Here is a 13344-nt window from a genome sequence, read left to right on the forward strand (position 1 = left end):
AAGCTCATGCAGATGACAAAGTGAATAAGAACAACAGCTCAGCCTGTTACCTCACCTGAGTATAAGGTGCATACTTCCCCTCCCCACCAATCTTAAGACTCCTTGTAAAGAAAAAAGCACATTTTTTGTTTTCTATTTTAAACTAGACAAGGTTTCAATCCCTATTTCCACCACAGTTTATGACATTTTTCAGCTTTTCAAAAAATTTTTGCCAGCTTATAAAGCTGCTATTAAGCAGCCAAGGAGATTTATACTTTCTGAAGTAAATACCATATTTCAGTGGAAATGTGGGATATATTTATTAGAAGTAAATTAAGCATCCTGAATTATTTTAAGTAATATCAGCAATGCGATATTAGAGAAGACTGTTTCAAGACAAAGTATATTACTGCTTAACATAACATTGCCTACCAGACACGATCCATGCCTGTGATGGGCAAAATTCTATACACGCATATACGGATTGAACTTCGCCTTTAAAGTACAGAAGCCTATTCTTAATAAAAACCCCATTACAATAATCTTTGCTTATATGATCCCTCTTACACGACAAACCAAATACAATTCAGTTTTTTCCACTGGTAATTTTATTGGAGCAAATATTTAAGCCAGACTGACTTAAATGAAACACTGAGTCCCTATTACTTACAGCTACCTTCTGTCAAGTTACTGTTTATGGACTTTTTTTTCATTCCTTTAAAATGTATGTTTATAAAACTAGAAGTTGGTCAAGTCAACATAATCTGCATAAGATAGATCTTTATAAACTGCCTAAAGTTAGACTCATGTTTGAACACTTAAGTCTGAAAGAAGGTAGGCTTACAAAACAAACCCATGGTCTAATAGGTCCTAACAGACACGTTTAATTTTTTGGAAAAAAAAAAAAAGCATGCAAGTTACTACAAACACAAGAAAACATATACCTTGTCTCTGATAAATCATGTTCTTGAATCAGATCTATCCATTCCTTGAGTGTAGGAGAATTGTAAGCCATCAAGTAACTTATTAGGTCAGATTTAAAATTAGTTTCAGATTCACCAGCAGAATGAGTTGTTCCCTGAGGTAGCCTTGGATATAAAGGGCTTAGCCATATTCTAAAAACAAGGCCACAAAAACAAGGGCACCACACATTAACACATGGTTTAAGTAAGCGATTAAAGCACATTTGATGGTCCTAAATGAACACTACACAGATTTATTGTGATACTAACCATAAAGCAACTTGCCTTTACTTTACAATTACAGAATTAATGTCAAGTCTTATACTCAATATGATAAAACTAATACTTTCTAATGAAAACAACAAATCTCAACACATTTACCCATGCATATATTTACAGCTTTCACCACTGTTAAACAGGCCAGGCTCAGACTTACCAACCAGTAGTCCTTTCATCAAGATTTTCTGTATTAGTAGAACACTGCAACACATTCTGCTAAGCTACTGGGTTTGTGTAATGATAGAGAAAAACAGCAATTAGAGCATCTGAAAGTTCTGCATAGTTTGAAGAGCAGACCACAATAACTTGTCTCTCCAGAACTTCCATCAGAATAAAATAGGGTGGGCATTACGCAGGGAAAACATCTAGCATTTCTTTCCAGTCACACATTATTGTAGCCATGGAAACCAAAGGTTCTGCATTATCAACTTTACAACGTGTTGATACTATCCTTTGTAATTCAGAAGCCTATAAACCAGAAAAGCCAGCGAACCATCATTGGTGATGTTGCGTATTATTGCAGCATGCAAAAGCTAAAAAGAAAAATGTTTTTCATGTTTGACAAGTAGGGCAACTTGTTAAGCATCCCAAATAGACATTTTCATGCCTTCTTGGCTTTCTGAAAGGCTAACTGCCAAAAGATACTAAAGCCATCCCTAAATGAAAGATTTAAAGGCAAAAAATCAGTGGTTACATTTTTGCTACTCAAAAACCCTTATGAGAGCTTGCCTCAGACAAGTGAAAAGCCTCAAACCTTGCCATATTTAATGGCAGCAAAATGGATATCAAGGTGACAGTAACTTCTGAAAAGCCATTTTCAATTGGTTTGATGAAGAAATCTTATACCCTGGAGTTACTGTGGAGATCTAACGAAAAAATGCTCCTATGTAAATAGCCAAGAAAACAAGGGGTTAAAGGGCCTTAATTTTAACATGTCAGTTTTGTTTAGAGCACAAAAAATAGGACTATGTCCCAAGCTGGCTGTTAAGTTTAAAAACTTCTTCCAAAAAAACCCAGGATGAAAATTCCTTCCAATGAAAGAATACTGGGTGGATCATGGGTCATCTACTGTACTAAGAAACTGATGGTGCCCAGCATTTATCAGGTTACATTCTAGATACAGTTACAGCAGCAGCAGAACATTTGCATATTCACATTATTCTTGAAGTATTAAGATACTTTTTAAATAGTTGCTTCAGATTTGTATAGAGTACTTTATAGCTAGGTAGTTTTTTCATAAAGGGACAGCATGGCATAATAAAGATCTTAAATCAGTCAGACTGAGTTTAAGGTAACAGCCAGCTCAGGACATAATTTTGTTTACAGTAGAAAGCAAGTAGAGTTCAGGCTTAGACAGCTACCACTATTCTAGGTTTGATTCCCGCCCCCCCCCCAGGATAGCTCTATCTTAGGAGTCTAAGAGTTGTAGCACTGCATCATCTGACCTAGTATCCCATCTCCAGTAGTAGCAGATACCTACAGAAAGTTTTGAAGTAAACATACACCTTCTAGAGATTGTTCCTTACCCCTGAGTTTTCTGGTGCCAATCTTCAGCAATAAGATTGGATGTGTGTATCACAACTCGAAGACCTTCTTCATATAACAACAGCATCATTTTCCTTTTTAAAAAAAGATATAATGCTTTGTCTGTTTCAAGTACACAGAGTAGGAGATAAATTAACAATTCATTAAAATGGTCCAAGATAATTATTTTCAAAATTTGTTCTGCATAGTGCAAACACTTCAATCCATGTGCATGCCCAACTCGCATGGCAGTCATTAGACTAGCCCCATATATTTCATCAGCAGCATCATACAATATATTCCAGAGTACAGCTTAACATCTCATGCAACTCATTTCCCAAAGCAAAAATGAATACTTGCAGAACACTTTCTGTATTTGCTATGTTCTTCAGATAACTTACTCCTTTGCAGGTAGTTAAAAAAGAATTAAGGAACACTAAAAGGCCTTTGCTTATAGCTGAATTTATTAAAACCTAGTCGTTTTCTCTCAAACTGGCAACTTCAAAAATAAAAGAAGGTATGTAGGTAACTAACCATTGGGATGGCAAAAAAGCTATTTAGCTACCATAAACCTAAACTCGAGCTACAGCACAAAGGAGTTTTAAAACTAGTAACTGAGATAAAAATGTCTACATTTTTTGTAACATAAGTGCTCAAATTTTCTTACACAAGTTTTTAATAGCTGTGTAAAGACAGCATACCCATGTGACCCTGAAGGGTGAGATGGTTTCCATAGAAACTAATGGTCAAGAATGACAGCTGTAACAAAAAATGCTTATTTTCATTGCTGTCTCACGGCAAGATAATGCTATGCAAATCATATCATGCTCAAACTTAAACAATGATTTATTCAGTAATTTCTGCTATTAGAGTTCAGCAAACTAACACTCAAGTACCTGCACATGTTTTCCTGTGCTTACTGCATAGTTTATACAATATGCAAGACCCCCTAACGATAAAAGTTTGCCACATCTGTGTTATGCCTTGATCTAAGCACAAATTGAGTTGATAATAAAATAAGTATTTTACAGCAAAATAAAGTGCAAAATTTATTTATATACAAGTGGTAACTGACCAAAACACCACCACCTCAAAAAAATGACTGACATGTAATTTAAATTTTACAACAGAAATGACGTGAATTTAAGTCTTTATATTTGATGGGGTGAAATCTATTAAGTTTCTCTTGGAATAAAATTATTTCATTATCCACCAGGATCCCATTTACTGGTCTGCTACCCACTTGCATTCCATCTGCAGTAGAACATGCATTCAGAGATACACTACCCTGTACAACCCTTTAAAATATAGGGTTAAAGAACTATAGCATTTAACATCATTATCACTTATTTATCCCAAAGTGTGGTAGAAGAAAAAAAATTTTAAGTTGAGCATACAGAGAATGAGAGCTGGTGCTTAAACTGCTTAAGTGAAAATAAGCTAAAGTTTTAAAAATGAACAATTTGAAAAACAACCTTAATTCCTTCTATGCCCCTCACTAAACTTGAGAGAAGCAAGACTCATTTTTTAAAATGCTGATTTCTTTCCTTTATTTGCATATTCTTCTCAAAACAGGCAATGAGGAGGTCAGTATGCTTTCTACCAGAAACACAGATGTACCTTAAATGGGCATTTCAGATCAATGTTTTAATGTAATGTCATGTTTTATAAAACAAGCTATGCAAAAGGATTAATTGATTTAAAAAATACTGCAATGCCCTGAAACCAAAGATCTTTGCTATGAGACATAAGATTAAATCTGTTTTTATCTGTAGTTTGCAATCTACAAAATTCCCTTTGTGACACTTCTATAATATCAAATTCAAGTTTTTTCTTTGAAAAGACCCCAAAATTCAGTAATTAATTCCAGATTCTCCATGTTAACTGCAAAAAAAAAAAAATCAAGCAGTGAATCAGTGTAGTGTCCGACCTGCCAATGACTGATCAAGTCTGCATTCCAGTTTTGTTATTAAAGCATGAGTTAAGAGCCAGGACCTGCAGTTCACTGACTTCAATTGTCTAACTTACACATCTCATATCTACCTAATAGTTGATTTGTTTCCTTAAACTAGAACAATCCTGTCATTTAGAAATAAAAAATAATTAAGAAAATTTTTCTTTAAGACTCAGCAATTTCTATGAAACCCAGTTTCATGGCTTTAAAATAACTTGCAGATAAATGAAATAAAAACACACAACACGAAAAATACTACTTTTACGTTTCATCAAGATATATTAGGCCTTCAGAATTATGTTTTCATAAACAATAATAATCTATCTTCCTAGCCCATAAATGCTTTAAGACACTAGTTACTAGCCCAATCATGGTAATGGCATGCACCAACTCTGTGGTCATCTTTAGAAGTGGAGCTTTTTGCTTCATAGCTGTTACTTACGTATGGTGAGTTCCAAATGCAATATCCAGTTTAGCCTATAAAATTAAAAAGTTGATCATTAAAAATCCCTATTGTGCATTCCTATATGCAAGAATGTTAAAGGAGGAGAGGTGCTTCTTCATTTTGTTTTATTTCACTGCTCTCTAGTGGACAGATCACAAAATACATTATTTTTCCCCCCCAACACCTTTAAATGTACTCTCTAATTTCTCTAAGTTAGACTTCAAATGGCAATGCAACTCTTTGCTGGAAGCGCTCCAGCAGAATTTCTGGTCTCTTACCAGCAATATTTTCAGAAATAGTCAGCCTTGCAGAAAAAGACCTGAGGGTCCTGCTGGACACAAAGTTGAACAGGAGCCAGCAATGTGCCCTTGCAGCAAAGATGACTACCAGTGTCCTGGGCTGCATTAGGAGGAGTGTTGCCAGCAGGTTGAGGGCGTGATCCTTCCCCTCTATTCAGCATTGGTGAGGCCACACCTGCAGTACTGGGTCCATTTCTGGGCTCCCCATACAGGAGAGATACGGACATACTGCAGAGACTCCAACAAAGGACCACTAAGATGATTAAAGAACTGGAGCATCTCTATGAAGAAAGGTTGAGAGAGCTGGGACTATTCAGCCTGGAGAAGAGAAGGCTCAGAGGGTATCTGATCACTGCGTACAAATACCTGAAGAGAGAGTGCAAGGAAGGGGGAGCCAGCCTCTTTTCAGGGGTGCCCAGTGACAGGACCAGAGGCAATGGGCACAAACTGAAGCACAGGAGGTTCCCTCTGAACATCAGGAAACACTTTTTTACTGTGAGGGTGACTGAGCACTGGCACAGGTTGCCCAGAGAGGTTACAGAGTCTCCATCCTTGTAGATATCCCAAACCCATCTGGATATGGTCCTGGACAACTGGCTTTAAGTGCCGTGACTCTGCTGAGAGTTGGACCAGATGACCTCCAGAAGTCCCTTCCAACCTCAACCATTCTGTGATTCTGAGGCATACGATGACTATTACAAACAGCTTAATGGCTAACATTGCAAAGAAAAGGACAGAAGCCAGACAGAAATGCTTTTTTTATCAGTGCTCTGCCCTTATTAAAGAGTATTTATTTACAGCACAATTTCTAGGGAGAGAATGAAACATGAGTTACAGATGTTAAGAAAATACTTATAGCCAGTGATGGCTCCAACATTGTGCCTAGTTAATATGGGCATGGACAAGAAGATTAAAATACTTACATTTCATTTTCAGGTACTAACATAACAGAACGCATGTAGACTACCAGAAGAATCTGAAGCAGTATACCCAAATAGAAAAATTATCACAAATAACATTTTCCCCTGCTACTATTAACCACACTGACGAGTTTATCATATGAGACATATTACATTCAAATTCTTGTTGTGTGGGAAAAGGAAACATTATATGCAGAAACATGAATTTATTATTAGCATACTTGAAATATTAGGTAAAATTGTTGCTACTCCACAACTTAGTGCAAACACCTGATTAGTATAGCACACAGCAGCCCAGAAATCCTGGCCAACTCACTATGTTTGACATCAATACAGCAATCTCTAGGAAGCTCAGAGTTACCAGACTGCCTGAGAAGGAAGAAAATTCCAAGATCCTCCTCCTAACAAAGAGTAAGATATCCCCATGATCAATAACATACTCCACGCAGCAAAATCCTGAAACACTGGCAAGTTGGCATAACCACATCCCTCCCCCAGGCTGAAGCAAATAACACTATGACTCAAGGACAGCAAAAGAGTGAGCATAACATCAGAGAGAAAATGGCATGCGCCAGGAAATATGCTCATAGCAATTTTAACAGTATTATGGACACTACGTGTAACAGCATTTTCTTGTGTAAAACATATTTGGACGAATAATTCTTTGATGAGACTTAAGATTACAGTGACACTAGGACTAAGTTCTGCACTTTACACAAAAAGTGCTTCCTTCTTGCCCATTACAAGAATTTGAGTACATGTTAGTGGAGAAGGTGTGCAGCTCTTCTGTGACCTCCCTGACATTTTTGTGGGCAGCCATTCTGTGCAAACATTTTGTGGGTGACTACCATAATCACAGATGACCACAAACATAGTTACCATGTCCCTATGGTCCTGCTAAGTATATTCCTTAAAGCATAACAATAAATTCTTGGCTTCCCATACAAGGTGTGTCTTTCTTCATGCATAAGAAGATTCTTGAGTGCAAAAGATGGCTTGATTTCAACCAAAGGATGATACAAATGTTAATTACCTGACAAAAGCTAATGTTCTCATAAGGGCGTGCTTGTGCCAGCAGTTCAGCTTTGGATTCTCTCTTTTCGCCATGAACTATTAACAATGGCTTCTTCCTTAAATAAAAGGAGATTACCATTAAAACATCAAGTGAATTAGTAATCAGTCTAAACCACTCCTTCATGTAGCTATGACTTCTGCCCCCTAAATCTGATAGCCCAGCAGGAAGACGGCACTAAAATCTATATGCCTTATTAACTAACTCAAAAAAGCAGTAACTACAATACAATCGCGAAGAAAAAGACAATAGAAAACTTTAAGGGGGGGGGGGGGGGAAGAATATCAGGAAGCATGGAGTAAATCAGACACCAAAATAGAAACTAATAATACAAGATCTTGTAAGGATCTCTTGTCTGTATAGCTGGAAACAGACAGATAAAAGCTCTCAAAAGTATTGATATACACAGTGTGGATCTAAGACAATTTAATCGTTGAGAAGGCAGAAAGAATGAGAGGGAAAAGGAGAGCGCTAGGTCTACTCTGGCAGTTATTTCATGTTTACTTCCTAATACTCTGTTCTACTGTATTTCCAGTAAAATAAAATAAAAAAAAGAGAAAACCATACATCATATGTTCATTTCATCTGCAGTAGGTATAATTATCAGAACAGAATTTCAAGCAAACATAGGAACTGTTCTCATGACAATATCCAGCAAATTCAACCGTATCATATCGATGATATATCATCCTGATCATTCCCTCCTAGTTTTCTTGCGCCCTTCCTACATTCCCTCCTAGTTTTCTTGCGCCCTTCCTACATTCCCTCCTAGTTTTCTTGCGCCCTTCCTACATTCCCTCCTAGTTTTCTTGCGCCCTTCCTACATTCCCTCCTAGTTTTCTTGCGCCCTTCCTACATTCCCTCCTAGTTTTCTTGCATTACCTTGCTCTTGGCTCAGTAAACTGTATGACAAAAAGTTTCTTGTTCCATCTTTATAGGTCATCTACTGCATTGTCATTGTGGCCCACAATGGGACCTCTTTAAGTGTTAATTAATAAAAATCAGAAACCTGCCACACTGAACTCTGACCATTTAAAGCGTATGAGAAAGTCTTCAAAAGAGGCAAGAACTCAACTGAGAACTACAACTGGAATAAGCATACAAGGAAAACCAAGAGTCTACACATATATGATTTGTAACAATAATTTGCAACTGCAAACAAATGTTTATCATTCAGTTACAACAGCAACTTGCATGAACAGAATTAATTGGAAACTGTATCATTTCATCTTCATAAAATAAACATACCTGAATTCCTGTGGATACTGTCTTACAAGCCATCCCACATCTATACAGTAGTTAAACTTAAAAAGAAAAAGCAGAGTTTGTCAGAACAATGAACTACAAGAAAGCTTTCTATGTAAAGTCATCACTCAATACCACTTACATCATACACAGCATGTTTTAAAAACAGGTGTATTTTTAAATTTGACATGCTTTCCTTTCATGTCTCTTAACAATTCAGGAAAGAATTTAAGTTACTCAAAAGCATGTATTAATGTTCATAAAATTTAACACGCAGAAAAAAGAATCACATACACATAATGTAAAAGCTTTGGTTCAAGAACCATCTCTTTGCCATGTGCTTATACCATGAACAATAGCAAAAACTTCTATGCAATAACAAAAATATCATTCCTAGATGTCAAGGCTTTTTTCTTTCAAAAAAAATTATTTACGTGCACATAAATACAGAGTTTTCAGTTGCGCATTCTCTGAAAACAGGAGAGGGAAAGCAGTCTTATAATTGCCTGAATTCTAAGCAGAACATGCAATGATTTTTACATTTCAATATTGTACAGTTGAAAACATTTAGAGTTCCCTCTGTATTTTAATAGAGTTCCCTGCTACTATCAGCTACATGGCACAAACATGGATTATCAAGTTTAAGGTTAATAAAGCAAAATAAGCAAGTGAAATCAATTTGGCAAACAGGAAACTCACCTGAGCAGAAGATATGAGAGTCCCAAAAAGAGGAGACAAAATATCTATTAAAAACATTAAAGCATAATTGAGTAAAGAAAGGTTCAAGTAAACATTTCACATCTTGAACAATTTGACAACTACCACAACAAAAGTGCCAGACTGTTCACAGACTTGGTGTAATGAGACATTCACAATTAAGTTTACTGTTTTGAATATTCAAGTCACTGATTCCCCTGTGAGACCCTTATGGTCTTATCTTTATAAAAATATTAATCCTCTCAAATCAGAAAACAAATTTTAAAAACTCATTAGGAGAAAGACCAAGATCATATGGAGAAATGGACATCAAACTACTCTCCCCTATAGAGACGGCTTGAAGCACTGTGGCAGGTTAGAAGCAATAAGGGCATAGTTAATGCTTAAAGACTTACCCGTTGCAGACTGATTGTAGGCTATGGGTATCTTTAGTTCATTCACAGTAACACAGAAACCTAATGCGACTGAGGATTTATAACCACAATAACTGAAGCACAGCAGCAACTCAAAAACATATCCTACAAATACCTTCTAGGATAGACAAAATATTTCATGCCCTATCTCTACAGAAATCTGGTTTTACAGGTTAAACAAAGAAAAAACCTCAGCCCTTCCACCAGCTCAACTAGTCACCTAGCAGGACAACTAGTCCTAAGAGACAACAGGCCAAAAGCCACAATGAATTTACAAAGCAGATAAAGACATACAGCAGTAAAGCAAGTGAGGTCTCTGACACCAGGCTGCCACCAATAATCAATGCTTATAGGGAGCAGATGAGATTGAGGAAAAGGTACAACCTAATTGCATAGGTCTTCAGTCATTCTGTTACAACAGAATCAGTATCAGCAAATTAATGCTTTATACACTGTACTTCTTAAAAAACCCACAAAGATAACAGAACCAATTCCTACAACTTGCACATTTAGAATATGAAGCCTCAGCTACACCAAGGAATATATGCATTTAAGAAAACCCTCAAACTAAAAAATAAGCATGCTCTTGCAAACAAGTCTCCCAAAAGCCCACTTCTGTAGAAGCCACTTGTTCACCTTTTATGTGCAGGGCTCCAGAATTATAGCTCTGTTCAATTCCTCTGACTTTAGTGAGAAAAAACCTGAAAGGGTTTCCTCCATTCAACAAATCCCAGGTATCTTGGGCTTCACTGGGTGTTTCATCATACTCCTCTGCTTTCTGATTCTCTGAAAGTTCATCATCTTTGCAAAGATTCAGAGGATATTCTTTGGGTGAATCACACTTTTCTTCTTTCAGTGTTTCTTTGTGGGCATGCTTTTCCTGATCTTCAGGCTCATCATCACTACTAGAAAGACACCAGCCTAACCCTTCTTGGCTAGTTCTCTGTTTTTCTGCTGGAGGTGTTTGTGTAGAAAATTTTTTATCACTGAGCTTCAGGGGAGAAGCCTTTCTCTTGTGAGCAGCTTTCCTAGCTTCAGAGCATGGATATTGTGGCCCACTTGTTCTGCCACGGGCAGCATCCAACAGTGAAGATGTAGATGGTTTTTCACTGTCAGAATTTTCCTCAGTACTTTCATCACTGCTAGATACTGTCCATTTTCCATGTGCACCTTCCTGAAGCATGTTCCTAGGGATTAAAAAACAAAACAACAAAATATTTGTGCGATTTTGCTATGCTCAAGTCTGTCTTCCTTCCTAGTTTTATTACCAAGGAGCTTTGCTTTTTCTGTTTGGCAGAATCTCCATGCAACTTCTGACTCGGGAAAATTTCATAGCACACAAGGCTTATTTGTTTCTGCGCCCAGGAAACAAAGAAACACGTGCAATGGGAGCAACCATCAAGTGGGAAGCAGCTAACGTGGAAATCTGCACATGGAAAACAAGCTAGGATACGGGTGCGTACAGGAAAGCACTTCAGAAGTCGAAAGAGTAATTTGCATCATACAGGTATTTCTTATGCTGACCCTAACGCTCAGTGGTCTAGCGCGCTCTGCTGAGGAGACACAGGAGCACAGAGCCGAGTCAGGGCCACTCTTTCCGACCGCCTCTGGGGGACCACGACCTCCCTCCACCGCCCCCCACACCCTCCTCGGGGCCCTCAGCCGCGCCTGTCCTCTAAGCCGAGGGCGGCAGGAAACCTGCGCGCCGCCGCCCCGACCGCCGAGGGCCGTGTGGACGGGACCGCTGCTCCCGCCGGCTTCGACACCGCCCCGCGAGGAGGGCAGCGCCCGCGGCCGGGGGAGGCACCGCGGCGAGGCGGGGTCAGCGGCAGCGCGCGGCAGCCGCCACCATCCCCGCAGCCGCCGCCGGCTGAGGGGGCGCGAGCCAGCGCGCGGGCCACGGCGCCAAGGGCCCCAGAGGCCGTGGCCGCTCCCGTCCTGCAGCCGGGTGGCTGCTGCCCGCGCCTGGACCTCGCGAGCCTCAGCGGCCGCCCCTTCCCGCTCCGGGAGGACAGCGGCTTACCTCTAGGCCTACCGCCCAGGCAGCACGCCCCAAGCCTGAGATGAGAAGGCCGAGGCCCGCCTTCCCCCCGCGCAGCCCCGCTCCTCCTCCCCAGCCAATGGCGCGCGTCTGATTTTAGCCAATCGACGCCGGCGCTGCGCTTGCCCCACGGGAAATAGTGGCGGCGCGCGGGTTGCTAGGCAGTGCGGGACCTGTTGCCGCCGCGGGCAGGCTGCGCGCCTGGGAGTCCTCGTGGCACAGGGCGCAGCCGCCGCGGCCTGAAGGGAGCCTCCCCTTCCGCAGGGCTGCGCGTGGGGAGCCTGAGGGGCGGCGGGTTCGTCCCGTCAGTGTCCGGTGATGCCTGAAGGGCGCTTCCGGCCTCCCGGGGCGGGGGACGGGCGTCGAGAGGCGCTCAGGCAGCTGTGGCATCTCTCTCAAAGCTGCTAAACCGGCAAAGCAGTCACGTCTTGGGGACCTGAACTAATCTAATAAGTCTTTATTTGACCTTGATATTAGTTCAGGGCAGGTGCAGTATTTGCATGATCGTTCATTCAGCTCGGTGTTAATTACTGTGTCTGAAGTGCCTGGCTAATGAGATAACTGCGTGACGACTTCAAGAAGGGAATGGGAGGAAAACAGGAGTAAAATTAATCAAAGTAAGAGCATGGACTACCTCAAAGCTTGCTCTACCTACCAAAATGAACTGTCTTAGCATTTGGTTCTCGTTAGTCAGGCTTGTGCCTGCAGTTAACAAATAATGTAACCGTCTCATATCAGCATGCAATAAAATCGGAAAGCTACACCTAGAAAAACATCAATGGAATTTCAACTTGTTTGCATAATTTTATTAGTACTTCTCTGCAGAGTTGCATGTAATGCTTCTTCCTGAAACAGTCTGCAGATATACTTTTAAGTATTATGAGATTAAGTGTTTTATATCGACCCTTGGTGAAGATCTTCTGTGGCAAAAGCTCTTAGGAAAGTTGCATGGTTTTGTACGTTATGTTCATAATCTCTTGTCTAAGTATAGACTGTGGAAACAGTACTTGTTTTCTAAAAGTACTTCAGAAAGTTTGGTGGCTTCTGACTCTGCTTGCATTCCAGTCTCTCCTCATAGTTCCTGTCTATGTAGAGACTTAACTGAGAGAATTTAAGATGCCTGGCGTTTTTCAAGAAAAAATTCAAGATCTTGTAGAAATAAATTTAATGTAATTTGGTTTCTAGAAGTCTGTATCATACATTCTAAGTTTGCAAAAAGTCTTTTCATAATAAGCACAAAACGTACAAGTAGGAAAACTTTATTTTAACTTAACAAAAATTTAAAATTAAATGGACTCAGTCCATTTTCAGCTTCTGTAACAGAGTAGATGAACAGAGTTCTGGCAGAAATGCGACTGATCTTCAATAGTTTTTTTTTTAATAGCATAGTTTATTCAGCAAGTGTATTCGTCCTACAACAGTTATTCAAAGTAAAAAATATTAGGTCAGGTTTATTGGTTTTTAATGCAAATCACTTTCTTTCTCTAGGTTTTT

The 13344-nt window shown here is 39.5% G+C and overlaps 1 protein-coding gene across 1 annotated transcript in view; it reads right to left on the reverse strand.

Moving 5' to 3' along the window:
• TDP1 (tyrosyl-DNA phosphodiesterase 1) overlaps positions 1-10992 on the reverse strand; it is a 49571-nt gene extending 38579 nt beyond the window's left edge. The window contains exons 1-7 of the mRNA XM_009820605.2: positions 10446-10992; positions 9379-9422; positions 8683-8738; positions 7396-7492; positions 5141-5175; positions 2747-2839; positions 924-1094 (exon numbers count right to left, since the gene is read on the reverse strand). Coding sequence (XP_009818907.1) covers positions 924-1094; positions 2747-2839; positions 5141-5175; positions 7396-7492; positions 8683-8738; positions 9379-9422; positions 10446-10992 — 1043 coding nt within the window. The remainder of the gene's footprint in view (positions 1-923; positions 1095-2746; positions 2840-5140; positions 5176-7395; positions 7493-8682; positions 8739-9378; positions 9423-10445) is intronic.
• Positions 10993-13344: the final 2352 nt, after the last annotated feature.

The sequence above is a fragment of the Gavia stellata genome, chromosome 7, assembly GCF_030936135.1.
Source record: "Gavia stellata isolate bGavSte3 chromosome 7, bGavSte3.hap2, whole genome shotgun sequence".
In the NCBI taxonomy this organism is placed as follows: domain Eukaryota; kingdom Metazoa; phylum Chordata; class Aves; order Gaviiformes; family Gaviidae; genus Gavia; species Gavia stellata.